The 27924-nt window shown below is 40.3% G+C and overlaps 1 protein-coding gene across 1 annotated transcript in view; it reads left to right on the top strand.

The window, feature by feature from the left end:
* The first annotated feature begins 11164 nt into the window (after positions 1 to 11164).
* SIM2 (SIM bHLH transcription factor 2) overlaps positions 11165 to 27924 on the top strand; it is a 76483-nt gene continuing 59723 nt past the window's right edge. Inside the window, exon 1 of the mRNA XM_072614911.1 lies at positions 11165 to 11707. Within this exon, the coding sequence (XP_072471012.1) occupies positions 11533 to 11707 (175 nt within the window). The 5' untranslated portion in view covers positions 11165 to 11532. The remainder of the gene's footprint in view (positions 11708 to 27924) is intronic.

Genomic DNA, 27924 nt, shown 5'->3' with positions numbered 1-27924 from the left:
GTCTTCCTGATTTCAGGCCTATAGCTCTATCAACCTCTGGAGCATGTATATCTGACAAAGAAACAAATGGGATGCTTTAGAAAGTGAAGACATTTACCACTATGTATATCTGACAAGAGAGAACAGGCCTATATAAATCTGAAAGGCCTTATCACTGAGGAATGAATATCAGGTGATGAATTGTTTGGCTGGTGCTACTAAACCATCCACTAAGGCTTCATTTGTACCCATAAAAGAAACACCTGGAAAGATGAGCCTTGAATTAATGAAATTCTTAAATTAATGAAATTATATTTCAAGTACAAAAAATTTTCAGAAAAATAACCTAGAAGAATCTGTCTTGACAAAACCAAAGATCAAGGTAAAACTCTCAGACTTTACGTGTAAACAGGTCCATCGGAAAGGATTTGTTCTATGAAGTTTGAATTCAGTCAAAGGGCTGAACTTGAGGATGTAGAGGGCCACATATGGCCTCGAGGATGCAGGTTCTCCACCCCTGGCTTAAATTCTGGTTCACCCTTTACACTGAAGAGAAACACAGGTGAAGATTTCCACAGAGGAAAAAGAAATTATAACAGTCTTCGGGAGCATAATAAAGTAAGGGGGTTTTTGGAATTGTTTGGATTATTCTGTTTGGCTTTATTTTTTAAAAATGAAAAAAAAAAAAGCAGTGGCTTAAGCCTGAATCATTGCTCGTATCTTTACTATTGTGTTCAATCCTATAATTTATCAGTCTTTCACTTCGTATTATCAACCTAGATTAGCTAAAAGAGATATTTCATAGGAAATAACATTATTGTTGTTATTATAACAATGTTTTAAATGGCCTAATTCTCAATTATCCTTTATATTAGAGAAAAAGGTATTCCCAAACCTCCATCCTCCTCTATGCTCCTCAGCTTCTAGATTGATATGACTCCACTTTGTCATGATTGTTATGTCCTATGACTGAACTGGATGCCTTAGGGGGAATAATTTTTTAATATTAATATTCTCATACTGTCATGTATTTTCCTAGTATCCTTTATATAGGATTTTGATCCAACTTTGAGGGACACATAATACTTGATTTTCTCAGGTTCAGAGCATAAGTAACTAACAAAACTCAACCCTCCAAAACAAACAAAAAAAGCACAGGTGAAATGAGGAGCTTGAGGCACCTTATTGAACCATTACGAGTTTGGGGTTTAAGGAGCTCTTCTTCCTTCGAGGACAAAGCATTGTCCAATTGTGTCCAACACAACTGACCCAAAGGGCAAAGCTCTGTTTTTAATCAGGTTGGAAAATATTCATCCTCTTTCCCTCCTTGATACACTTCAACCCTTCTTCCAGAGAAGATGCTCCTTCTGATCCAAAGTCTCTAGGAAAGCAGAAAAGCAGTAAAGGGGACAGGTATAGGCACAAAGAGGATGACACGAGTTTGGGACCAAGTGTCAATCATCCCTAATAGTGTCATACAAGCTTCAGACCCAGATGATGTGACTGGGGTGATGGACTGAGATCCCATTCTCTAGTACTATAAGTCATGGCATTGGTTGATGGGTTGATCGGAAACTGGAAGAAACATACACCAAACGTATGTGACAGCAATGCAGAAGGAATTTGGGAAAGATTCATCATGCATCAAAAAGCTAATAAGCAGTGTATTCCAAAACCAGGTTGCACTGGAAGGTGGCTCAGGAAAGGAGTAATCCTTTTCTTCATATGGGGCTTTCAAATGGCAATAGACATACCTCCTCTTCCTCCCCTCTCCCCACTTCAGGGCCAAAATGAGTGGAAGTGGTAAACTCCCAGGTAAAGTCTGAAACAAATAATGGATTTTACTTTGGTTTAGTCTGAATCTGGAACTGTGATTTCATCATGGTGGGAAACTCTCACTGTGGAAGTTCCCTCCAGCAATGTAGAGAAGTAATTCTTCTGTAGTTTATGGTCTTAGAGAGTTAAAGTACTGCCTTTGACACTAAAATTCATTGACTTGCTCATAGTCAAAGACTTGCCTATGTCACAAAGAACTTGAACTCGTGTTTCTGACTTGAAAGCCTTTTTTCTATTCCCATTCCTTTTCAGCTAGTATAGGAGAAAACAGTAGGACCATTTTCCACTTCCTCAAAACCCAAGTATCTGCTCATATTTCCCAGAGCGATTTTTTTGGCTTCAGGCTTGGTCTTGGCAAAGATATTAGGCTCTAAGGAGAAAGAAAGGAAGAGAGACTGTGGGCCTAGGTCAAAGAAGATTGGTCATTTCCCAGCCCAAGGACAGTCCTGAGGTTAGCTGGAGTCAAGTGCTTACCTGGATTTTACCTGAGAATACACACACACACACACACACACACACACACACACACACACACACACACACACACACACACACACACACACCTGTTCAGCCTCTACATGCCCTCCAACCCCACCACAAACAGATTAGCACTTTTTTAAAAATTAAGTTGCAGCCATGTCCAGCTTCTGGAGGAGCTTAAGAAAACTATGCACACCCTCCCAACTTTTCAGGGGAGGCTAAAGTTAAGAGGTTTGGGCACTCATTTCCCCTCCCCCAACTCCCCATCCGAGAAGAGTTCGGAACCAGAATTCAGCATATATTCACGCAAACCAAGGGATCTTGTTTTCTTCCTTCATACCCTGTGAGCTGTAAGCCTGATGGAGCCATTAGAACTCTTCGACTTTATCTACACTGCTTTCTCTCTACTTAAGCGTTTTCAAAGAATCCATGGACGAATTCCTTTCAAAATAAACCTTAAAAAAACAAACAAACAAACCAACCTGGGGGCTGGAGAACTAGCCTAACTGTAAAGCTTTGTTAGGGTTTTCTAGAGATTTTATACTCAGGTTCACTCTTCCTCTCAATAGACTGAAGAAAGTATTAAAGGACACACCTTTAGAATACCTTTATAGCGACAACAAAAATTCGCTGGGAATTTTTGTTCTCTCACGAAGAGCCTGAGGATGATTTCAAATCTCGCCCAAGCCTTTATTTAGCAGGAAGCATTTACGGATATTCAGCTTCGGATATATACTGGCTCTTTCTCCCTACGCTTAGCTTTCAGGGGAGGCCGTTATTTTAGTCGCTTTTCTTTACGATCAAACTACTTGCAAGTCAAAAAAAAATCACTACAGGATTAGCATATGCTTTCATGCTCAGAAGAGGAAAGGAATGGGGTTGGTAAAATCTAACTAAAGAGAATGCATACCTTTATGAGTTAACTCGTGTAAAAATAAAGAATCTGTCTACCAAAAGATCCTCGCTCAGTGATCTGCCTGCCTACTTGAAGCTGACAGAAATTTTCGGGGGTGGGGGTGGGGCCGGGGGTGGGGGTGGAGATCTCGAAAGATATTTTTTCGGGTTCTTGGTTTTTAGGGCTTTACTAGCTGAAAATGGCTTTTACATTTCAGATCTAGCTAATAAACTGATATGTTTTCTGGTTTTAAATGTATTGCATTCTTGGTCTACTCTAACCAATGAGATATTTCAGTACACACGATGGAGTTTGGATTTTTTTTTAAACAGCTCAGAAGTCTTCTCAAGTGAGAATTACCTTTCCTCTCCCATCTCTGACTGGCTAGCTGTAGACTTTGGGGACCGTTTTGTTGAAGTAAAGTCAGGTCTTACCAGAGAGCAGATGGCTGTCTTTTCTTTGGAGCGGGATTTGTGAAAACAGTGTTTCTATTAAACTGGGTCGTAGATTTCTCCCAGAAGAAGAAAAGAGGTTGAAAGATAAACACAAAGACCGCAGCCGGGTATAGCCCTAGGAGTCCTAGATATAGTGCTATCTCTACTCCGCCTGACTAAAACTATCTTTCCTTTTACACAGTTAGAAAGGCAAAAAGTTGGCACTTGGCATCACCCTTAATTCTCTATATTCAATAATCCATCTTTTCCCCCTTATGGGACCTTTCTCCCTACAGTTTTCTACCCTGAAGGTTCTAGATGATAGAGTACAATTTTTCCTTGAGTTTCTTGTCAATTTCTCTTAAACAGGCACTTCGTGAATGATTAAGGGTTGCGTTGTGGGACTGGAGTGTCTCTACGCACTTTCCCAGAAACAAAGGAAAAAACAGAGATTGTCGGGGGGGAGGTAGGGGAGCTAAAGGCTTTGCCAAAATTCATAAAACCAAGAATCATCTCTTCCCGTTCCAATTAGATACGCTTTTCCGGTAGTTTATCTAATCACTTTTACTAATATCAATGATACTAACGGGTTTTGTCCAGTTAAATGCAATGCCTTGAGGCAGAAAGGGAAGAGGGAAGCATTTATTCATCCACATATTTATAAGCTTTTGGTGAAAGACTTTTTCTGATCTCAAACCTTACTGTTTCTCTCTCTCTTTAATTCTTTCTCTCCTCCCCCCCCCCCCCCCCCCCCCACCATACTTGGAGTCCTAAGATCCTAACGGCTTAGCCCTGACTATGAAGATGTCTGAAGGGACTAAATTTAGTCTTTGCCACTTTATAAAAATAAAGAGGAAAATTAGCTTTGAGCTGGTCCCAAAAAACAAGCTGCTAAGGTGACTGGGAGCATAAATAGCCTTCTCTTAAGATTCCGAAGCTTTCTCAATGAAATAAAAAGACCGAAGAGTGAAGAGGTTTGGGTTGGTCTATATAGTGCTCTGTTTTCATGTTTTAAGTCCTGAAAGCAGACAAACCAAACAGATGTTTACTTACCTATAGCTGTCATTAAACTCTTAACCTGGGATAATTTTCTTTGGCTGGAAGGAATAACTGTAAATAAAGAAGCTGCACAGAACCCTGGACTTCTTAATTATTATTTATTTTTGTTCTTTTCTCCACCTGTGAGGAAGGATTTACTTTGGTTCCCTGTAAAGCAGTAAGATAATTAAAGAAGAAACAGTCTAAGTGAAGCACTTTCACTAAAGGGATAGCTTTCAGTGAAAGGATTTTCTTTAAATAAGAGGATCTATGCTCTTACTAGTTCTTTACTGTATTTTAGAGAAGAGCAAATATTGTTATAATCTTCATAAAAAGAACAATTTACTTCCAAATACCTGTAATTTAAAAATATTTTATAGCAATTGACATTATATTTCTATGTATTGATGTTATTCTTTGATATGGACAGAAAAACAATCATGATAGATGGCTGTCTATAAATAAAGAAAGAAATGAAGAATTGATGAAATTGTTCAGAAAATCCTCCCTGCCCCCCAAAGAAAACCCACTCACCAATCTCCTGTTTGATATATGGGTGAGGTAAAGAGGTTTTGGATGGAGTGAGAAGAGTTGGGTGGAATAGCCATGTAATTGACTCATTTTCCACTTTACTTGGCAGTATGTTGAATCCCAGCCTTGGACATCCACGGAAAAACAAATCAGAAGCAAAGTATTAGAAAGCGCCTTCGACTTTCAGTTGTCATCACTTGCTCTATCTTTAAATTTCACTTTAGGGGTTCGATGGAGATGTAGCTTTGAAATCCCCCTTCTTAATCCGATGCCAAAAGTGGTAGTCATCCTAACCCCCTCCCCCCCATTATAAAAATTGTATCACTATAGCATTATCAACAACCGGGACTGCCTTCCCAGTAAACCCATAATTTATCTATATAAACATCTGTGAATTTTATCTTCTTGATCTATGATCCCCGTTGAAATAAATTTCCGCCAAAGCTGTGCAGCAGGTAAGGAAGGAGCAAAGAACTGTGGGAGGGGGGCAGTTTGGGGGCATCTGAAGGGTAAAGTCGAACCAGATGTCGAGAGACACAGATCCACTTTCTTTCCCTTTCAAGGTCACAATTCCTTCCAGATCAGTTTTCTGATTTAAAATTTCCAAAGATATGAGAGCTCGGAGTCAGAGGAAAGGAGAGGGGGAAGGGGAGGGGATAGGAATAGGTTTGGTAAATTCTGAGTAAAGAAAATGAATATCTTTATAAGTAAATCTGTGTAAAAATAAGAAGTCTGTCTAAGGAGAGATCCTCCCTCAGTGATCTGCCTACTTGAGACTGACAGAGAAAAGCAGAGTAAGTCCGTAGTCTGTCTTCCCTATTCTCCCTTTCCTGGTTCCCTTCGATTAAACACTCTTAAACCTCCTTCAGGCAAGAGGATTTTGATCCCAAGGTTACTCCGTAATCAGTAAGGCAGACAATTAGTCAGGTTGGAATAGGGCTGGGCCTTAGTGGTTTTCACTACCTCTTCACTTCAATTTCCTCTGGTCTTTAAGTTTATTCTGAGGGTCAGTGAATCAGAGCAGCTGCAATCTCACCAACATGTGGTTCAGTACTGCTAAGCAAGTGCTTGTATTCCTGGACTACTAGAAATAAAAATAAAATAAAATAAATAAAAATAAAAAACAATGCATTTCCCAGATGAAGAAGGATCAAGGAGACACTGCAAACTGCAATGACCATTGAGATGGTTGCTAACTACCGAAAATGTTGCCCACTAAAAGATTCCCTCATGCATTGGTCGATTTAGCAAAGGTGGGGTTCTTTGGACAGAGAGATCTCAGAAGTATTTCTGCTACTAAGTCTTTACCTCCTTCCAGCTTTCATGGCTCAGGAACTTTCATCTGTTGTTACTTTGTAACAAGGGTTATTTTGAGTCCCTGGACCCACACAGACAGATGCAGAGGTGGGGGGATGAGGGAGTCTAGAAAAAACACTTGCATGTGACTGTGGAAAGATTTGTTGAGACCCAGAGAATGAGAGTGGTATACCAGAGGACTGTTGGTGCGGGTTCTAGTTTCAGCTCTGTCAACTAACAATTACTTTGGGTGTCATTTTTTACTCTCCTGGCCTTAGTCACCTTATTATTGAGGAGTTTGATCTATTTGATATCTAAAAGGTCCTTCCTAGCCCTTTATCTTCCAGATTTTAAGTTTGTGCTTACTCATCTGCTTATAGCTACGTACTGAATAAGTGATCTTTAGGCTAGATGATTTTGAGGCATAAACCACAGGCAAATAGTTACTAAAATTAACAATAGTATACAGTGGTTTTTCCCTTTAGACTTCAAGAAAATTGAAATTTGGTTCAGGAGAAATTTTTGTTCCCAGAACCAAATTTTTATTTTAGTTTAGTCTCATAATGTGATCAGAATAATTCCCTTCTAACAAGAAATGAACTCCCCTCACTAAAATAAATGGAGCATCAGAACCTCTGTAAGTGGAGACAGAAGTTCAGCTGGAGTTGGAGAAAGGAAGGAAGATGAAGAAAGGAAGATGGTCCAAAGTTCTTGAGTGAGGAGAAAGAGAATGAATACTAAAGGAAGCTTAAGGAAGGGACCTGGGGGATGAGTTTACAAAATGAAACTATTCCCTTAGAAGGGAATCCCCCCTTTTCCAGCATTATTCACAAAGGTGAGAAAAATTGACATAAGAACATTTGTGTACTAGTTCTCTACAAGAACTGGCCCTCACTTACATACAAGGGATAAGAATGCTTGAATTTGTTAATGAAGCAAGGGCTCATTTACAGGGAGATGCTTTTTAAAAGAATCCTTTTAAAATAAAAACTGAGCCAAAGCTTGGACTGAAACTCTCTGATTTTTACTTCCTTTTCCCCTCCCCCTACTAATACTACTAATAACCGAAGTTTTATAATACTTTTTAAGATTTTTGAAGCCTAGCATACATTGGCTTATTTGATTCTCACAACATAGAGGTATGGAGTAGTGCAGGTACTATTGTGAGGCAGGTAATAGAGTTATCATTGTCCTCACTTTGCAGTAAAGGTAACTAAGGCTTAAAAAAAGCAAGTGACTTGCTCAGGGTCATACAACTAGTGTCACAAGAGGGATTTGAATCCACATATTGAGTCTGATTTCAGGCTCTTTCTACCTCACACAACTTCTTTAGATAAAAACACAGTAATAAATAAATATGTAGTTTATAGTAGGTCCTATACTGTAGGATTAAAATCTCTCCACATGAATGTGAGTCCTACAGTTTTGGAACTTAGCCATCTATTACCCAAGAATATGGAAGTCAAAATTTGCTATTTGAAAGACCTTAGATTTAGTGTCAGGAGGGGCCTTGATGGTCATCTGGCGAGTCCAGGTCCCTCAGATGAGAAAACTAATCCTCAAAATGGCTAAGTACCTGGGCTCTGGACAAGAAGGGTGATGAGTGAGCCCACAGCTGGAATTTGAACCCAGCACCTCTTATCTCAAATAAAGTATACTTTCCAATCTTAGTTAAGAAAGGTAAAAGTTATCATGAGAACTAGGGGCTTGAAGACACTCTCCGAGTACACTCATATGAAAACATCATTTAAATATAGGGACATGAGCTTCTGTGAGCTGGCTGAATATTATAAAGAAAAGGCACTGAATCTGAAGTCCTAGCTCCAAATGTACCACTTTTGTTACTGTGGGTTAGTTAATTGAGGCCATTGTGAAAGTCAGCTGCCTCCTCTGCCAAATGGGCTTAATGATATTTACTCTAGGAATATACTTCACAGGGCTATTGTGAGAGGAAAGCACTTGATATGTTATACATAAACATCAGCTAATATTACACTTTGCTGATAGTGCAGATAGGCAGATCAGTTTAACTGTGTATGTATAGTGTATGTATGGGTACATATGTGTATGCTGTAGCTCACATTTATGTGGTATTTTCAAGTAAACAAAGTTTTTTCTCACAATTTATTTCAGTAGTTCAAGGTTCTGTGATTCCCTCCACCAGTATATAATACAACTTCTCTATGACATCCCCAGTAGACTGTCAAATGGATTTGTAGTCATTGAAAAGTTCATCTCCCTGCAGCCCATGTGGTGATGAACTAGGCTGGTCCTTGAACAAGAGACAGAGTTAGTTCATCACCAGGCCTGTACTCAAGGCATTACTAGCTTCCGGAACTCTGGGTAAAATGTCCCACGCACAATGAGGCATTTTGGGAAGTTTTCAGTGGAGATACTAGGAAAGTCAGATTTGAGGTATTAAGAGAACTAGTAAGAGAGAAAGAAATTGTTCACAGATTTCCTCCAGCCCAGGTATAGGGTGGGAGGCCAAAATACCCAGTGAGCATATCAGTTGCTGGAAACAGGCAGATACTGAAACACCATGAGATTTTCCTTTTAGCCCTGCCCACCTGCCCCTATGAAAGAATTACTCAGAGATATGTGTAAGACAGTTGTGTATTACCATGTTGTGTGCCTGTATTATAAATAGCTGTAAGCAATATAGTTTCAGTGATCCCATATGTTCAGATTACTAGTTTGCTAAAGAACACTTTTCACTCTGATTCCAGTTTAGTTGTTCTTGAAAGGAACATCAGGTTGCTGAAAGTACTCCCCACCAAACAATGTAATTACATATACACCTTCCCTCTTTTTTCTGTTTTACACCTCCCCTGGAACTCAGCAGAGAAAAGACTTTTAAGCTAACAGAGATGTTCAGGAGCTCAACCTCACCTTTCCTAAATTACTTCAAAACTCTTTTTAGAATCCACAATGGCTTGAAGGTCCAGAAAAGACCTGGCCTTAACGTCTGAAGCCTCATACTAAGTCAAAATCATCCCAGCCAGCTGGATTATACAATCAGATTACCACCTTTCTTCTGTCCAGTTCTGTGATTCTCTAGTCTCCTTCCCTAGGGTCTCCCAGCTAGACTTCCCTGAAACAGACACCTTATTAAGCTGCTGGCTTCTGTTCTCTACTTTTTGGGATTTAATTAACTGTTGTGTCCCTGTTTCTTTATTACAAAAATGCTCACAAAGTTCAGTTTCAGAACTTCCTTCTGTTTTCATGGATGTGGAGGGGACTGTTAGAGGAGGTTTTGGTCTCCTGTTAGGAGACCAACAGGTAGGAAAGAAAGAGACAGTGAAACAGACTTTCCTTTCTCCTCCAGTCCATATCCTTCTGTCCCACCCTCTTTCCTCTTAGACCAATGAAGTTGGGAGGGAGGAAGGAGAAAGGGGAGGGGGAGAGATTTGCTTTCACATTTCCCCTTTATAAATGGGAAATGACCAAGGCTGGATTTGGAGGGCAGAGGTCAGCTTTAATATGGGCCCCTGGTGAAATATTTCCAAATCACAAAATTAATCTTTTGTCTTAATCTTCCTCTTTTCTTTTCTCCCATATTTTCCTCATACCTCTTAATCACCTCACCTCTGATCCCCTCCTCTTCCTCCTCCTTCATTTTATTTCTGCTTTTCTCTGGTCTTTTTCATAGGGTCCCTAGCAAGGCCCTTCCCTTCACCTTCCTCTTCCTTCTCCTCTTCCTTTTTCTCTTTCTTTTCCTTCTTTTTCTCTTATTCCTTTTTCTCTTCCTCTTCTCTTTTCTACTACAATTTCCTTGAATGATTTCTCATAACCTATTCCTTGTCATATATATATGCTTATATATGATATGTATAATATTATGTATGTAAGCATGCAGAGTTCTTTAACATTTCAAGAACTCTTGGATGTCTTGGGGAAAATTACCAAAGTGGAAATATAGAAACTGTCATGTGACTTTTGGGAAGCCGGAATGTCGAGAAAGAGAGATTCATTCGTCACCTGCCTCTCTACAACTCCCCCCCAACCCCCATCTCTCTCCTTCTCCCCCTTCTTTTCGCAGAGCAAGAAGGGACTGTCGGACTCCACAGGAAGACAGGTCTGTAATAAACAAACATAGCTCATGAGCACGTGGAAGAAAAACAAACCTACACACAGTCCTCCTATCCGAGCGGAATCTCCCAGGCGGGAGCGCCAAGAAAAGAGAGCTGCTGATTTTGACCAGCACCCCTACTCACTCCCATCTCGGACTCTCATTCATTGACTTTACCTACTCTTGCTACTGCTGCTAAGACGGGGGCTGTGGTTTGGAATTGCCTTTTATTCACCGGCCTAGCGTTTTGAGACCGTTTTTCCCCTTGGTTGAGGACTAAACAAATTTTCCTCTTCTCCATATTTTCACTCCCTACTAAGAAAAAGAGGAAAGGAAGAAGAAAGGTAGGAGAGAGGAAGACAGGGAAAGGAGAGGGGAGAAAGAGAAGAAGAAGAAGAAGAGAGAGAGAGAGAGAGAGAGAGAGAGAGAGAGAGTCATTTGGTTGCTGATTGACACTAACAACTCCAGAGCATGATTTCTTGTTGGGCTGCTACAGGGAGAAGCCAGAGCGAGAATTTCCTATCTCAGGTTTTGCTCGATAACAGTAAATTATCCAAGCCTCGAGAAATCAACTCTCTGGGCAAGAAGACCTCCTGAAACCTCAGACGCTGTTGCCAACGCCACAGCTGTGTCTCCAGGCCTTTCTACGAGGCTCTCTCTCTCTCTCCTTGATCCAGGGGTCTTTTACCTAACAGACTGAACTTCTAACCTGACATCCTCTTCAGTTTCCTTCCCTCCAGTGCTGCTTCCTTGCTGTTGTATCTCTCACATGCCTGAATTGGTTTATTCAGGAAAATTGATCTTGGACTTTCTTCTTTCACCTCACTCGCCCGCGGCCAAAAGAATCGACTTATTCCTGGCGAACCCAATTCATTGCTAGAAATCTAAACCCTTACGCGCTGAGGCTGCTGAGCATTGGAGATTTGGAGAGTGGGCCGTGTCTACTATAATATGCCCAAAGCAGTCGCACGATGAAGGAGAAGTCCAAGAATGCAGCCAAGACAAGGAGGGAAAAAGAAAATGGAGAATTTTATGAACTGGCCAAGTTGCTACCCCTTCCTTCGGCCATCACCTCTCAGCTAGACAAGGCATCCATCATTCGACTCACCACCAGCTACCTTAAAATGCGTGCAGTCTTTCCAGAAGGTGAGATGTTCTTTGTCGTCCAGCTGTGGAGAGGAGAGAATGACCAGCTTTACAAGGAGGTGGAGAGAACAGAGAACTGAGCGTTGGGGCGGGGGGGGGAGTTCTGCTCAGACAGGGAATTGTGGCAGCTCTAGAGACCAGTTAGTGCCTGGGGGTGGGGTATGGAAAGGGTGAGAAACAGCTATAGGAACGCTTCTCTGACCCGTGTTGTAGCTCAAAACGGCAGGATTACGGCAAGGGGCTTGCTGCACCGAGGTTAGGAAGATTCGAGCGTTCGCGGAGCTCTCTCTAGATAAAACCTGTATTAGAGAAAGTTGGGGGTGGACAAAGAGAAGGAAAGTGATTGGAGTTGGGTGAAAAGGGAAAGTGGTGAGACCTGTGCAAGATGCCGAAGCAGAAAAGGTAAACCAAACAAACTGGGTTTACCTGAAATTTAAATCTAACTTCATAGGGTAGCGAAGCGATTTTACTTTTTCGCTTTTTTCCTGTTTATCTTTATTAAGTACTTTTTCAGCAGGGAGTGGGAGAAAGAGGACTTATTACTGGCTTTAAAAACACGCATACATAAAGCTAGCATACTGATGCTTCAATTTCTGAGGTCTATCTCACAGCTACAGGCGGGAGGGTGTAGTTCTGGGCCTAGCCCCAGCAGCAGAGGATAAGACCTCACAGGAAAATAGTAGCAGAAGATTTAGCAAATGCATGAAAGAATGTGATGAGTAATTTTAGGATGTCCCCAGATACCTTGTCACTCAGACCTTTCCTTCCCTCCCCCCTATAATTCGAAACAGATATAACGTGGCAGACTCTGAGTGGAAATCAGTCACTCAAACATTTATTAAGAGCCTACTGTGTACCTGACGGTACTGGTAATACAAAGTAAAATAAAAAAAAAAAACAGTCCTTCATCTCAAGGAGTTCAGTCTAATGGTAGAGACAACATAGCAGCAACTATGTAACAACCAAGCTACGTAGAAAATAAATTGGAAGTAATCGAGAGAGGGCAGGCACTAGAATTAAGGTGATTCTGGGAAAGTTTCCTATAGGTGAGATTTTAGCTGGGACTTGGAAGGGCTTAGAGAAGCAATTTTGAAGAAGAAAAAACATGCACAGAAAAGACTGAGGTTTTGGGAAGGAGAAAATGACAGGAGAGGCTAATTTTAATAGTTTCCTTCCGTATTCCTAATATAAAGTAGAAAGGAAATCTCCATTTTAAGCGCTGGACTGAATGTGGGAAATGATGGCTAGGATATGTCTAAAACAGATTTTTGTGTTATGATAACACACATACAGCCGGCTATTTCCCCACTCATCTTTCAGTCATTGTCCACTGCATAGATGTAAACAAATAAATAGGAGACTTTTCCTCGTATCCTCTGCAAAGGCAACCTCACAAGCCTGCCGCCAAGGATATGGGCATGACCTCACCAAGTTGCCACGACTAGACTGCGATCTAAACGTTTTGGACTGAAATATAGCGGGCAGCTTTCTTGCTAAAATTATTTATATGCCTTCCTGTTTCCCTGGCTGGCTCTGCATTTTTTATATCTCTCTGAACTCTTCTGATGAGAAAATTCAGTCTGTGGGGAGCACGGAAAGAAAGAAGTGTCAGAGAGAGAATGTCTGAGAGCAGAGCACCAGAAACCCCAATACCAGCCCACCCTGTCTCAGGCTGTGCGGGTGGTGCCCCATGGGTAGGAACAGCAGGTGCAACCACGAGAGACGTCCAACCTTAAGGTCCTTTCCCAGTCCAGAGACCCAAGTGAATTTTCCTTGGAAGCAGGTGGTTATAATTAGTTACATATTACATAACTTGATCTTCTGTGTGGAAGCTAATTAAGATCTGGCTTCTCCCCGCTCCCCTTACCTTCAAACCCCCTCTCCTTTATTTTCTCTTGTGTTTGGTCTCCGGTCTTGAAACTATTTTTATTAGCTTCCCCAGAGGAATGAAGGAATTTCCTGGGGGAGACTTCGATGAGAAGTTGGTGGCTTTAAATTCGATGTGCATGGCAGGGGAGGGAGGCACCCTGGATTACAAGGATGAGTGGAAGGAAGAGAAGTTATTACACTTAATCTGCAAGGGCACAGGAGGGAGAGACTGGGACTTCCGGGACCTCCAACCCAGAGTGGGGAGGGGAAAAGAAAAGGAGAAAAAGAAATAAATCCTAAATTCTCCTGAAGGGTGAACGCGCTCAGGCTGGCCTCGGCTAGCAAAGAGCGTCAGATGGATGTATATGTCTTGGGCTGCGAATGGAAGGTGTGAAAGAGGAAAGAGGCAGGGGCAGAAGCCATCGCTGTCTTCTGACACCTGCTGTCTCTCTTCTTTTTCCGCTCTAGACATCACAACAACTGAGCTTTAGGGAGCCCAGCTGAGCTTAGTGAGGTTCCGATCCCGGGAACGGGAGAAATAGTGCTACCCTAATCGGGGAGATATTCTTGCCAGTGACAGTGTTTGGACGAATTTTAACTCAGTATCTCTCTGTGCGTGTGACTCTCTGGATTTAATCTAAATCTGTGTCTGTCTCGGTATCCTCCTGCTAACTTTCCTTGACATTGCAAATTCAGTTATACTGACTATAGTCAATTCTCTTGTCCGATCTCTTCACCGGGGCTTTACATAAACGCCATCCCACCATAGCAACCATACACACGCACACACACCACACTCTCATCGGCTCCCCCCCCCACCCCAAGATTTCAAGTTGGAAAATTGCAGGGGACTAATTTATCACTTGACTTGTTCTTGAAATTGATAAACGGAAGGAAATTAGAACCTGGCTAATGTTCTCTTTAAGAGTTTCATGAAATAAGTGTGACATCCCAGTCTTTGTACTGTGCCTAGATTCTCTGGGTAAATAGCCTCCAAATATCAACCGGACAAATTCGAAGTATTACTCTGGGACTGGGAGGGCATAGAGAAAATTAAACTAAGATCAGATCAGCTAAAATAAAATAAAAAGGTGATAGATTACACTGATCCCTTCCCTTCACGAAGGTTAGTTACTATTTGCAAAACTTGTTTGTAAAAACTTTTCTGAACACGATAGACAGACAGGTTTGGGATTTCTTTTCCTACCTAAAAGCCTGTGTTTCTTTTTCGCTTTCTATTCTTCTAAGAAATGTGAAATGAATCAGAAGCATGCAATTTTAAAAATAATAAAAATAAACCATATGGTTGGAGGCAAATTCAAACAGTTCTAATGTTAGAATGCAAATTTTCTGGGAAAGATGTTTTATATGTGATATGCTATTTAGGGAGTTTCCAAGAAAGTCCCATAGAAATGTGGAAAGGGGTTAATAATTATTGGTGTTGATATCATTACTGCTATTACCATCGCCTCTCCAACTTCTTATTTGAACTGTAATCTCTTTCTTTGTGGGGGAAAAAAGTAATTTAACTTCAAATTCCAAAGGAGAAATGGAATAGTAATCCCACCTTCTTCAGGAAGCCTTTCCCAAGCTCTCTGTTGATTACTTCCTATTTATCCAGCATATAGTTTGCGGTACATAGCTGTGTGCGTATTATCTCTCCTCTTCCTCCCTCCCCTCCAACCCCTTAGTTTGAGAAGTGGAGAGAAGAAACTCTTTTTTGCCTTTCTTTGTGTCCCCCAACCCTGAGTACAGTGGCCGGCACTGTGCTTTAAAGAATGCTTATTTCACTGATTGGCCGACTGACTGAGTAGTTAAAGTGCCTAATTCAGAATAATAAATTCTTAATTTTCTGGAATTTTTCAGGGGTGAAGAACTTCCTTTTATCTTCAGTAGGCGATGAATACGAAATAGAGGTTCCTGTACCCCTGTTTCTACCTTCTCAGCCTGTAAATTTATCCCGCAGCCTGAGAACCAGTCCTGGATTTCTATGCTTCTTTCCTCTCCACTGTCGTGAGCCCATTAAAAGCGGGACAACAACGTACTGAATTTAGGGAAGAGAAAAGACCGAGCTTTTTGTGTAGAAAGAGTTCAGAAAGCAACCAGCTGAGTAGCGGTTGTGGCTAGATCTCTAAATAGCTAGTCATAGCACAAACGCGCAAGCGAGTGTAACACGCATCTGTGTAGACAGAGGCACAGACCAGCTAGCAGAAGTTCGTCTCAATAAAAATATGTAGGCGAGAGAACAAGTTAAGGGAAAGGAAGAAATTTTTAACAGCTAAAGAATGAAACGAATTGGATTGACTTCTCGTTGCATAAACTAGTCTAGGCTAGTAGGGTCTTAAATGTTGGGACTGCTCTTCCTTGATCTGGGATTGGATGACACCTCTCACTCTGTGGAAAGTAGTGTATCCTCAAATCCTAAATCCTCAAAGATCAAAATCCTATGTATGTCCTTGGACTAAGGAAGTAGTGATATCCGAAATTCATTGCTGCGTTCAAGCTTCGGCCAGGTGGGTTATTATTTTACGAATACATGTTCTAATAAGATGGGTGCTGGCTAGAAACTGAGAAATACGACTTGGTTGTTCTTTCCCAGGTTTGAGAAGGGCTTCCGTTCCCGCTCTTCACATTTCTCCAGAATCAGACGAAGTAAAGTCTAGGACGGAAAGGCAAGCACAGAGAGACAGACCAGACACAATTAGAGAAGCTTAGAGAAACGTTCACACCGAGACGGTTTTTTAAAAAAATGTATATCATTCATTTCCATAAGCTGTGGTTTATTCATATGCCTTGCACAAAGTAGATATATCATAAATTGAATTGAATTTGTTATTATTAATATTTTAGTTGGAACACTTTTAGTTGGGGGGGTGTCCATCAAAAGCAGAATATAATGGAGTTGGGGTACTGTTTCCTCGGAAGGCCAGCAGTCTCCTCTTGATTCTCCTACTCCCCTCCAAAAAACCCAAACAATTTCCTTTTTTATCCTCCTTTGGTACCTGAGCAGCAGTCCTAAACATTAAGTAGCATTTCCCCCCTAAATTTGGGGATGGAAAGGAGCAGTGTGGGTGCTGGAAAAGGATTGTATTTAGGAAGAGTTCAATTATGAAAAATTATTTGTAAGCTATTTAATGTGGGGGGGAGCTTCACACAGTTTTAACTTTTACAGCTGAGATCTGATGTTATAGTAGGAGAAACAGGATTGCTAACACAGTCAGAGGCAAGCATTAGGTCAACTTAGAAAGACTGGGATTTTGTATCATGAATGAAGACACTAGAAAGATTAAAGGACATTTTAACAGCGGGTCATGTCTTCCTATACCGACTTCCTTAGGCTGATTAAGGGAAGAAGGTTCTTCCTCATAAACCACATCTCTCTATCTTTGGGGGAGGAGTTACTGCTTGAAGAATGTGCTCTAATTGAAGGTGAAGTTGAAGAATTCTCTCAGACTTCATTTCAACCAAGGCTCATTTGAGGACAAGGTCTATGGGAATTATCCGGCAGAAAGTTTGGGAACTAAGTCAATACTTTTAGAATCACAAAATAATAAGATTTTCAAGATAGAAATGGGTTTAATGATGGCCTAGCTATAGGAAAACTGAGGCAAAGAATAAAGGAATTTTTTTTTAGAAAAAAATTTATTTTATTCTTACTATGTATCTAGCACCATGTTTATGTATAAAATTGGATATAACAGGTAAGAAAGTAAAGGTAGTTCCTATCCTCAGATAGATAGGGATGTCCTACATAGGGAGTTGTGGCTAGGAAACAGTAATTTGGTCCTGGAAGTTATGGGGATGGTGAATGGGGCCATAGAGGAGTAGATTGACATAACCTTTCCAAGAACTGGCAGACCAATTCCATCATGCTTCCAAGATAGGGGGTGGGGGAAGTGAGGGCATTTGCAGCAATGTCAAGACTTGGTGGAGAAGGGTGGTGGCTGGAAAGAAGATGGTGAGGGAGGAGTGAGAGAAATGAAGCATAGAAATGAAGCCTGAAACAGCGCACCAAGTGAGGGGATTGTCAATGTGGATGGGTGGGGAAAGGCAGAAGTTCTGAAAAACTTAAAAACCTCTAGGACACACTTTGGGATCCTGTAACTGGCTGGGCTGGAGCAAAGCCTGATCTTTAACTGGGTGGTGTGTGGAGAAGAAGCCTGTCCTGGGAAGATTACAAAACTAGTTGGCAGAGCCATAGCTAAAACCCAGCTCTCCTGACTCCAAAGGAGTCCAAACTACAGCGCTACCTTTCTTGTTTTTATGCTGGAGTATTTTCTGCCTTCCTACTGGCCTTATCAGCTAGTACTCACGCAAGAATCTAAGGGAAAAAGAAAAAGATAAAGACAAAGGAGGGGCGCTTAGTATCTCTACCTAGGCGAGGATGAGTCAGAATTAAAGGAGATTTAAGTAAACACGCAGAAACCACCTTACTTTTCATTACTTCAAAGCTTTTGGGGTTGTTTAATTTCTGGTTGAATTATTAATACATTCACTTTCATTCTTTCTTTAATGATGTACATCCAGGAGCTGCCTAGCCAGTTTTCTCCCACCTTATCCATAGAGCAGTTCTAATGGGAAAATCTATTTTACTTGTCAATACAGAGCACTGATAGCTTTACAATTCTGTCCTTCGATCTCTGCAAGTCTAGCTCCTTTCTCCTCTCCCAATCCCTCTTGGAAACCCCTCCCTTCTAGTCTCAACCTGATGCTCATTCACTCGGGGACATCACTGCTTATTGTATTCAGCCTTTTTGCCGGGACATTTATTACCAAAGGGCCCAAAGACAGACAGTTTCTTGTTCCCTACATCCCCATTCCTGAACCTAAGAAGGAAGAAGGATTCGGGCGGAGAGAGAAAATAACGATAACACCAGGTTATAGAGGTTACCATTCAACCCCCGCGTAGTCAATCCACAACGCCGCGCCGCACCCCGCCCCACCCCCAAAACCGGGGTTTTGAGACTTATTCGGGTTGATTTTTTGTTCTTTCAATGTTCAAGGCCTGGAACTTAAGGAAGCAGGAAGGAGAAATCCTCCAGAACTCAGGTCGTCCACTTTAGGAATACAGTGCCTCCATTCTCCAGGCCTCGTTTTGTTTTTAACTCTAGTTAAAAGCCGAGAATTTGGAACTAAGTCCAGAGGAAGGAAATTGTTTTAAACAGGGTACCAACTAGACTGCAGTGTTGGTCGGCCTGGGCCCGTTTCAATCTGTTGCTTTCTGTGGATCCAGAGAAATCCTCTCGGAAAGTCGTAGCCCATAAAAGTAGCTCCTCTTTCCCAGGCAATCCTACGGTACACTTGCCAACATGCAAAGTTGCCTGGTTCCCTGGGTCTCTAGTCTGTGTTCTTTTGAATAATAAACGATATGGGGGGTGGAGGGGAAAGCAGGAAAGGGGATACAAGGTTTTTTTTTTCTTCTGTAATATAGACAAACAGGATTACGGCATAGTCCTAAAGAAGTGAAAGTTTAGTGGGGGCGGGGGGAAGTCCATGTGTTAGGGGGAGGATGGAGGAGGGTAATTGGGGCTTTAACCAGGACTTTATAAGTATGCCATTACACAGGGACATTTATTGGAGACACGGGGCACAGGAATGGGACTGTATATGAAGAAAGAAATCCAACCCTAAGTATCCCAAGGCCTCTGTGAACTTTTTTTCCTCTCCATTTCACTCCTCTTGAGAATGGCTAGGCACTGAGTTTAGATTATTAGCATCAGGCAATGTTTGAAAGAAGACAGAGATGGGAACTAAGGTGGAAGGAAGGAAGGAAGGAAGGAAGGAAGGAAGGAAGGAAGGAAGGAAGGAAGGAAGGAAGGAAGGAAGGAAAGAAGGAAGGAAAAAGAAAAGCTTTTAAATATTTCAGAAAGAAGTGAACCATGGAGCATACAGCCCCAGTCATGCACCCTAAACTGTCAAAAGAAAAAGAAAAAAGAAACAACCCTGACACTTGTAATGTTTCCCACAAAAGCTCAAAATAATCTGTAGCTTCCCAGTTAGGATGGCTTCTTTTTTCTTTACTTTTTTCCACTCTGTTTTCAGCACCAGATTCAGAGCTAAGATTCCTCCACATTCTCCTCCCTGTGCTGTTGCTGAATCTCATTTCAGCTTAATACCAGTTCATCAGAAGGCTTTGAAATGTATTGGGGGTGGCAAAGTAGGTGGGATCTTGTAATCAGAATTATTCCTTTAGCTCTTCTGTTACCTCACAGGGTTGATAAAATATAGATATTGTTGTGTACTAAACAGCTTTTTGAACCTTCAGTCAGGAAGACCTACATTCATAGCCTGCCTCTGATACTAGCCCAGTGCCAATGGATTTAGTTACCTTTCTGAACTTCAGTTTCCTCTGCTGTTAGTAACATTGGATTCACTTCACATGATTGCTTTGAGGCCTAAATGACATAATACAAATATCAATTGTTGTCAGATTATAAGTGTAGGGAAACTTCTTTACTCTGATGTCTGCACACCTCCCAGGTTTGTCTCTGGGCAGGAAGGACTCTCAACAATTGAAATGTTTCAAAAGATTTTCCATAGAGGAACTCATCAAATTGAGTAGACCCAAGTAACTGGCTCAGTTTGGAGATCAAAAACTTAGCGACAGTGTTCTCCTAGTAACACAAGAGAGAAAGCTGACGCTATGTAGCAGGCTTTAGAGGAAATCAAAAGGAATAAACAGATGGTACTTTTATTTGGTGGCTTAGGACTCACTTGCCAGTTGACTAGCTATGTACATAAACAGAAAATATCTGAGCTCACACACACACACACACACACACACACACATGAAATCTTGTTGGATCTGAGATCTCAAGACAGAAATGAAGGGAGAAAAACAAGGCAGTCAGAGGGGAAAGAAGAGGATTCTGTTTGGGTGGGCTACCACTAAGCCCAACATATGATTTTGGGGGTGATTTCTCTTCCTGTAACCCACATGTACATTCTGAAAATTTCACAGTATATTTGGTTTAATAATCACATAAGGGAAAGGACCAGCTAAGACTCCTGCAAATTCAGCAATTCAGGAGTGCCTTGAGGTGGAACTGAGGGAGTGGGGGGTAAAGGAAGTCTGAGGCATCTCAGTTCTGTTTTCCTGGGCTTCTTGATTACTGAATCATGTTGTGGACTGTGCTCCTCCACTGCATCCTGTAACCCTGCTCCAGAAAGTTGAACACTCTATTTTCATCTATTGTGTGAGAGAGAGGTATCTCCAGTGCTATAACCAGGTCTATGTACACTGTTAGACATTTTCCCTCCCTTTACCCCAAATGAAGACTGTGATAAGAGATGGGCTGTTTTCAGGTGAGAGCTGCAGGAAGCAGTCTGGAGATCTGGATTTGGTTAAGGGGAGCTTATTGAAAATATGATCTAATTATACTATTCAATATAATTTAAGAAATATCTCTTAAAAGGCTAGTGAGGCAGGGTGGTATAGTGGAGAGGGAGCAAGCCTTGAAGTCAGGATGATCTGGATTCTAAGGAAACCTTTGACATACACTGATTGTATGACCCTGGACAAGTAAGTAGTTTAACCTCTATGTGCCTCTAGACAGCTCTCTAAGACTATATATTGTACCAGTCTGTCAAAGAAAGGTTTATCACCAGGAAGACACTCCCAATGAAATTATATGTTGAGATAAAAACAGTAACAAAAGAAAGAATGTATAAGGCACTCCATTAAACATTGGAGCACATAGATAAAAACTATAAATTGTGTAAATAAATAAGCAAATAAATGCAAGATAGTCTGAGGACTGAGAGAGAAATGATAACAGTGAGATGAGGAAAAGTTTCCCTAAGAAGCTGACACCTCAGCTGAGCCTTAAATGAAACCCTTCAGAGAGATAGGTGAGGACAGAATTTCCTGGATGGGGAAAACCTTTCTATGCAAAGGCATAGAAATATCAAACAGGATATGGAATATAAAGTTTAGGTACTGGCAAGTTGATCAATTTGTCTGAAAAGGAGAGTTCCTAAAAGAGAAAACTGAAATCAATGTGGAAAGGTAGTCTATAATCAGACTGTGAAAGGCTTTCAATGACAAGCTGAATAATTTGCATTTTGTTCTATTTTAATCCAAAGAGAGACAGAGATTTTCAAAAGGGGAGTGATGTAGTCAGATTTCAGTTTCAGAAAGAGTATTTTGGCTGCTGTGTGGAGGGAAGATGGAAAAGGGAGAAACTGGAAGCAGGAAAACATAACCTGGTGCCAACCTATCTTTTCAGCTTCATTACTTCCACTCCAGAACTCTGCAATCCAGTCCTCTCTGGTCCTCACATAGGACATGCTATTAACTTTGTGCTCCCTTGTACCTGGAATACACTTCCTTCTCACCTCTGCCTCATAGAATTCCCCTTTTCTTTTCAAATGCAATGCAGACATCTTCTACATTAAGCCTTTCCTGATGCCCATAACTGCTTTCAACTGCCCTTCCAAACTACTCTGTATTTAACCACCTTGTAGCCTTAAAATATTTATTCTCTGTGTACTGTATATATTTGTTGACTTCTGTATTGACATATAAACTCCTTTGCTTGTGGCTTGTTAATTGGTTGAGAGGAGGCTATTGCAATAGTCTAGAACTCTAGACAGAGGTGTTGAAATTCTGAACTCTGACCATGACTGTATAAGCAGAGGGAGAGAAGAGGGTGGACAAGGTATGCTGTGGAAGTAGAATCTTGGCAATCGATTGGATATGGGGTGAGGGAAAGTGAAAAGAAACCTCAGAAAATCTCCTTTCAGTAGCACTTTTAGGTTTCCAAAGGTTTTTTCTCGCAGTACTTAGAGGTTGATAACCTATCATTACACCCATTTAACAGGTGTGGAAGTTCTCCTGTATACAAACCCAGGCAAAACCACTTGCTAATGATCATTTAAACTGGAGCAAACAACTTCCTTTGCTTTCCATTTCAACTAGATTTATTAGCGTTTGATGTCTGATGAAGTCAGTCATTACACATTCTTTGATTTAGGACTTTGCAAAATTTTCTTGTTAATTCTAACTCAGAATTTCTTTTTAATTTTTAAAATTTCTACTTTTTGTTAATTTTGAGTTCCAAACTGTCTCTTTCCCTTCCTCCCATCCCAAGCTAGAGAAGGTCAACATTTGACACATGTATGTGAAACCATAAAATAGGTATTTCCGTATATCAGTTCTTTCTCTAGAGGTAGATAGTATCTTCCTTGGTATTTCCTTTTTTTCAATTAATTAATTAATTTTTAATTTTCACCATTCACTTCCATAAGATTTTGAGTTCCAAATTTTCTCCCCATTCCTCCCTTTCTCCTACTCCAGGACAGTGTGCTGTCTGATACAGGTTCTACATATACATTCATATTAAATATATTTTCAATTAGTCATGTAGTAAAGAAGAGTTAGAACTAGTGGGAGAAACCACAAGAAATAAGAAACAAGAAACACACCAAAAAAGAGAAAATAGTATGCTTTGATCTGCATTTAGACTCCATAGTTTTTTTTCTGGATGTGGACAGCATTTTCCATAATGAATCTTTTGGAGTTGTCTTAGATCCTCCCTCGCATTTGCTAAGTAGAGATAAGTCTATCAAAGTTAATCATCGTTACTGTGCAAAATGTTCTCCTGGTTCTGCTCACTATATTCAGCATCAGTTCATGTAAATCTTTCCAGGTTTTCTGAAGTCCACCTGCTCATGATTCCTTACTTCATGTGTCTTTTGTACTTGATTTAGTAGTGAAGTAGTGGTGAGTATTTATAATACTTAGTTATTCTTTCAACAATATTGCTGTTACTATATGTAGTGTTCCCTTGGTTTTGCTCATTTGCTCATTTCACTCTTCATCATTTCATGCAAGTCTTTCTATGTTTTTCTAGAGTCAACCACCATGTCTTACAGCATAGTACTATTTTATCACAATCATATACCATCACTTGTCTAGCCATTCCCCATTGGTGGGCATCGCCTCAATTTCCAGATCTTTGTTACCACAAAGAGAGCTGCTATAAATATTTTAGAACATATAGATTCTTTTGCTTTTTCCCTGATCACCTTGGGAAACATACCTAATAGTAGAATTGCTGTCAAAGGCTTTTATAACTCTTTGGGCATAATTTCATATTGCTCTCCAAAATGGTTGGATCAGTTTCCCAATTCACCAACAGTGTATTAGTGTCCCAATTTTTCCATATCCCCTGCAATATTTGCCATTTTCACCTTCTATCAGTTTAGACAATCTGATCTATGTGAGATGGTATCTCAAAGTTGTTTTAATTTGAGGCCTCATCATTTTTAAGACACTGGAAAGAAGTCGTACTTCACCTCCTTTTACACATTAAGCAGTAAGACAAATTTCATCTTGTTTCAGGAGTTTGATTTTTGACAGGAAGAGGGAGCTGTCAGTAAAATTTTGGAAGGAAGGAGGCATTTTATGGATAGCAAGGGGGACTGAGAAAATAATCCTTTAAGAATACAATGGGAAGGAGTAATGATATGGGTGAATCACCAGATGCTAAACCCTGGAATTATTGAGGTCATGGAACCTCATTCAGAGAAGAGAGAGAGACCATTTGAGAGCTGGAAAAAAACAAAAGGATGTTCTCTTCCTTTTGTTATCCAGGAAAGAGATGAAGTAATGAGAAGTGATAATTCAGGAAGCAGGTTAAATCTATAAGGTCCCTTTACCTCAAGAATGCAGTACTTTCTACCTGGGACTGCTAACCTGGCTCATGACCAAATATGGAAGGTTATTGTCACCTAATTTACTCGCAATGAAGCAGAGACTAATGTCAAATATTTCAAAATGTTTCTTCCACACCAGGATTACATAATTACATTCTCTCTTCTCTCTCTCTCTCTCTCTCTCTCTCTCTCTCTCTCTCTCTCTCTCTCTCTCTCTCTCTCTCTCTCTCTCTTCTATCTCTCTTTTTCTGTCTCTCTGTCTGTCTCTGTCTTTCTGTCTCTCTTTCTGTCTCAGAAATGCTCTCCCCATTTCTCCCTCTCTCTCCCTCTTTCTCTTCCTCTCTCCCCTCTCTCTCTCACACATAAACATATATAGATTTGTCCATCCCCTAAAAAAATGGTGAGTCCTCTCAGAAGATAACTGATTTAAAACATAGAGTAAAAAATGAGAGAAGAGTGGAAAGGAGTTTATGTTAATCCATTTGAAGCTCAGGATAGATGAGGCTGTAAGGGACATGGTTTGTTCCTCCATGGAATGTGTGTGTGTGTGTGTGTGTGTGTGTGTGTGTGTGTGTGTGTGTGTGTGTGTGTGTGTGTATAAGTATGAGTGTGAAGGAAAGGATGGAGAAGAGGAAGAAAGAGGTTCCCTCTAATCCTTCCCCCCTGACACTGGAAAGTAAAAGGGAAAGGTTCAGGAAAGGGATCAGAAGGCAATGATTGTAGGAGGTGGTGGAATCAATGTGTGTGTTGACTGTTTGGATAGTGATAGTGAAGAAAAAGAAAAAAAGATGATGGAGATAATCCTCCAACGTCTTGTATGGTACTGGAAGCTAGAGATGGGCAGTCTCATCAGCAGATGTGTAGCTTGTCCAGGGGGTATGGGGAGAGCATAAAAGGCATGTTGTGGGAATAAATGCTTGAAGAAAGGTGTGTAATCATTTAAAAATTATATTTTATATATTATATATACATAATGCAACATATATAAGTGTGTATATGTGTAACATGTATATATGCCTATGTATACATATACAGCATATTATCTATATATGCTAATACATGCATATATCTTGTGTATACAATATATATCTACACATATATGTATTGTATATATGTTTTGCGACATAGTGTATATATTTGCAACGTGTATGTCTGTATGTATGCAGAAACATATCTGTATACACAATATATATGTGTGCGATGGAGATCTATAGATATGCAACATATATGTCTCTATGTGTAGGTCTGCAACATATATCTATAGATATGCAAACTGTATATGTGTGTGTGTGTGTGTGTGTGTGTGAGAGAGAGAGAGAGAGAGAGAGAGAGAGAGAGAGAGAGAGAGCGAGAGCGCAATGACTTTAAAATCAAAAGATCCCAGTTCAATTCATGTGTCTCCTATTTACTATTGCGGTGACCTTAAGCACCTCTTGGGCTGAGGTTTTCTCATCTATAAATTGAAGGGGCTGGACTAGATGACGTCTACAATTCCTTTAAGGCATAGATCAATGATCCTTTCATCCTCTAGGTAGTGTCCTGCTCTCCACTGTCCCCAGCACAAGGGTTGGTGCCCAGTGGAATTTAATCTAGGACACAGATCCATGTGAAAAGGAAAGCATTCACCAGAGGACATAAACCAATGTAAATTCCAATTAGTTCTCTTTGGAAAGACGTTGGAGAGCACAGGGAAATACAAATAATTTATGGTAGAAAATAAGCCCACTTTCATCTGAAGTATGCTGAGAATTGGAACAAAGGTGTGAGTTAAGCTTTTTTTTTTTCTTTTTGCCTGAATTGTTCATATAATTGTCTCCATTTTACTTGCAATATATAGAAGCATTTCTTACAAAGAGCTCAGGCTGTGGTGTTAAATGTAACAGGAATCCTGATGATGTCAGATTTTACCGAAAGTAACCTTTAGTCAATAATCTGCAGACGTGCACACCATTTCACAGTAAAGAATTAAGTGACAGTTTTCATTCCAAGGGTGATTGACTACCTCAGTCTTAGTTCAGTGATGTCTTCTGGGAACTATTATGGAAAGTCTTCAGAATTCGTGGAAGGATGTTATTGGAATTTTTTAAAAACTATAATTAATAATGTAAAACAACAGAACATATGTAAGAGAATACAAGAGAAGAAAACTCGAAACATGAAGTGATTCCACTTTCTCTCCTTTCCATTTTTTTGACATGTATATTACAATACTATATTCTCAAAAGAGAATTTCCATCCACTTTAACAACCCAGAGTCCATCTATTTGTTACAGGCATTACAATACCCAGTTGTTTAATTCAACTTTCCCAGAAATTGCAAATCTTAAGGCTCAGGAGAGCATGAGAGAATAAGAAAAGGAATGAGAGGAGGAAAATGGGACCCAAAGTTGCCAGGCTTTATATTTCATTTTTCATACCATATTCTCTGAGTATGCTAGTTGACTCTAGGCAAGTCCTGGAGTATTTAAGCTCTAGCTTTTTCCATTTTTTCTGTCAAATAAAGTTCATGCCAGCTGGCCCCCAGCCCACAGGGGTGCTATAATGATTAATGATCTGCTAATTACAAGTGGAGGAATGAAATGTCAAGAGATTCTAATCAGATAGGCCAATAAGAGGTACTGGTACTAAATGATTGATAGTATAGCTCTAATTATGTCTAGCAATAATTAGCAAGGAGATATCATATCCTAGGGCTATCCATGCAGTTGCCAGTCCTATGTGGCAGGTAAGAAGGAGGCATTTTGAATGAAGAGAAACTATTAGGGACCTTTGATTTTTTTAAAAATCCTACTGAAAACTAACCAATTGGCCCATTAGGATTATGGAGAGGAGGGAAGAGGGGATTGATAGCTTCCCAATTCCTAAACCTCAGGATTATCATTTCCAGGGATATTATATATTAATGTCTATTAGCTTCAAGATGGCAACACTAGAAAGGAATAGAAGGAAGTATCATCTTAATTGAAGAGTTGCTAAATTCCAAAATGCAGGAGGCCTCCTGTAATATTCCAGTTTTCTGACTACTGAATCAGCTGCCATGTTCAGATGCTGAAGTCTGGGAAAGGTTTCCAGACAGTCCCTTTATTTGGTCCAAACCATCAACATGAACACCAGCTTACAGCAAGAGGGCAGTTCCAAGATGTTTGGGGCCAGACTACTGGAAAGTTATCCCTGATTCTTCCTGGCTACATCCAGAAAGGATACTCACAAACAGGAGTCTGGTATCCCCCTACAAAAACCCCTCATCCAAATTGAGGAAATAGCCTAGATCATTCAGAACAACATTTCATCTCACTGAAAAACTAAATTTTAAAAAACAAAGTCCCATATTGGTTTGAATTTAACCCAAACTAAGCCAAACTAAATTATATTTCTTTTTTTAAAAAAAAATCTGAGTAAGTGCCTAAATATTCCTATTTGCTGAACAGCATCCAGATTTTTTTTTTTAGTTTCAACCCCTGGTGAACTTGCCTCTTACTTACTTAAGGCAGTGGGGCCTCTTCAAAACTTTCCCTTAATCCTCTGAGTTATTAAATGCAGGATGCCTGAGAGACACTCTCCTCTCCAGGGAAAGAAAATAGTCCAGCAATTGTATAGAGAATTTAATAGAAACTTAGCACAGTGACTAGCACATAGTAGGCACTTAATAAAATTTTATTGATCAGTTGATTGAGTTTTGAGGAAGGCTG

Source organism: Notamacropus eugenii, chromosome 5 (genome assembly GCF_028372415.1).
Source record: "Notamacropus eugenii isolate mMacEug1 chromosome 5, mMacEug1.pri_v2, whole genome shotgun sequence".
Lineage (NCBI taxonomy): Eukaryota > Metazoa > Chordata > Mammalia > Diprotodontia > Macropodidae > Notamacropus > Notamacropus eugenii.
The sequence above is the reverse complement of the archived record's forward strand: the minus strand, read 5'-3'. Positions and strand labels throughout refer to the sequence as shown.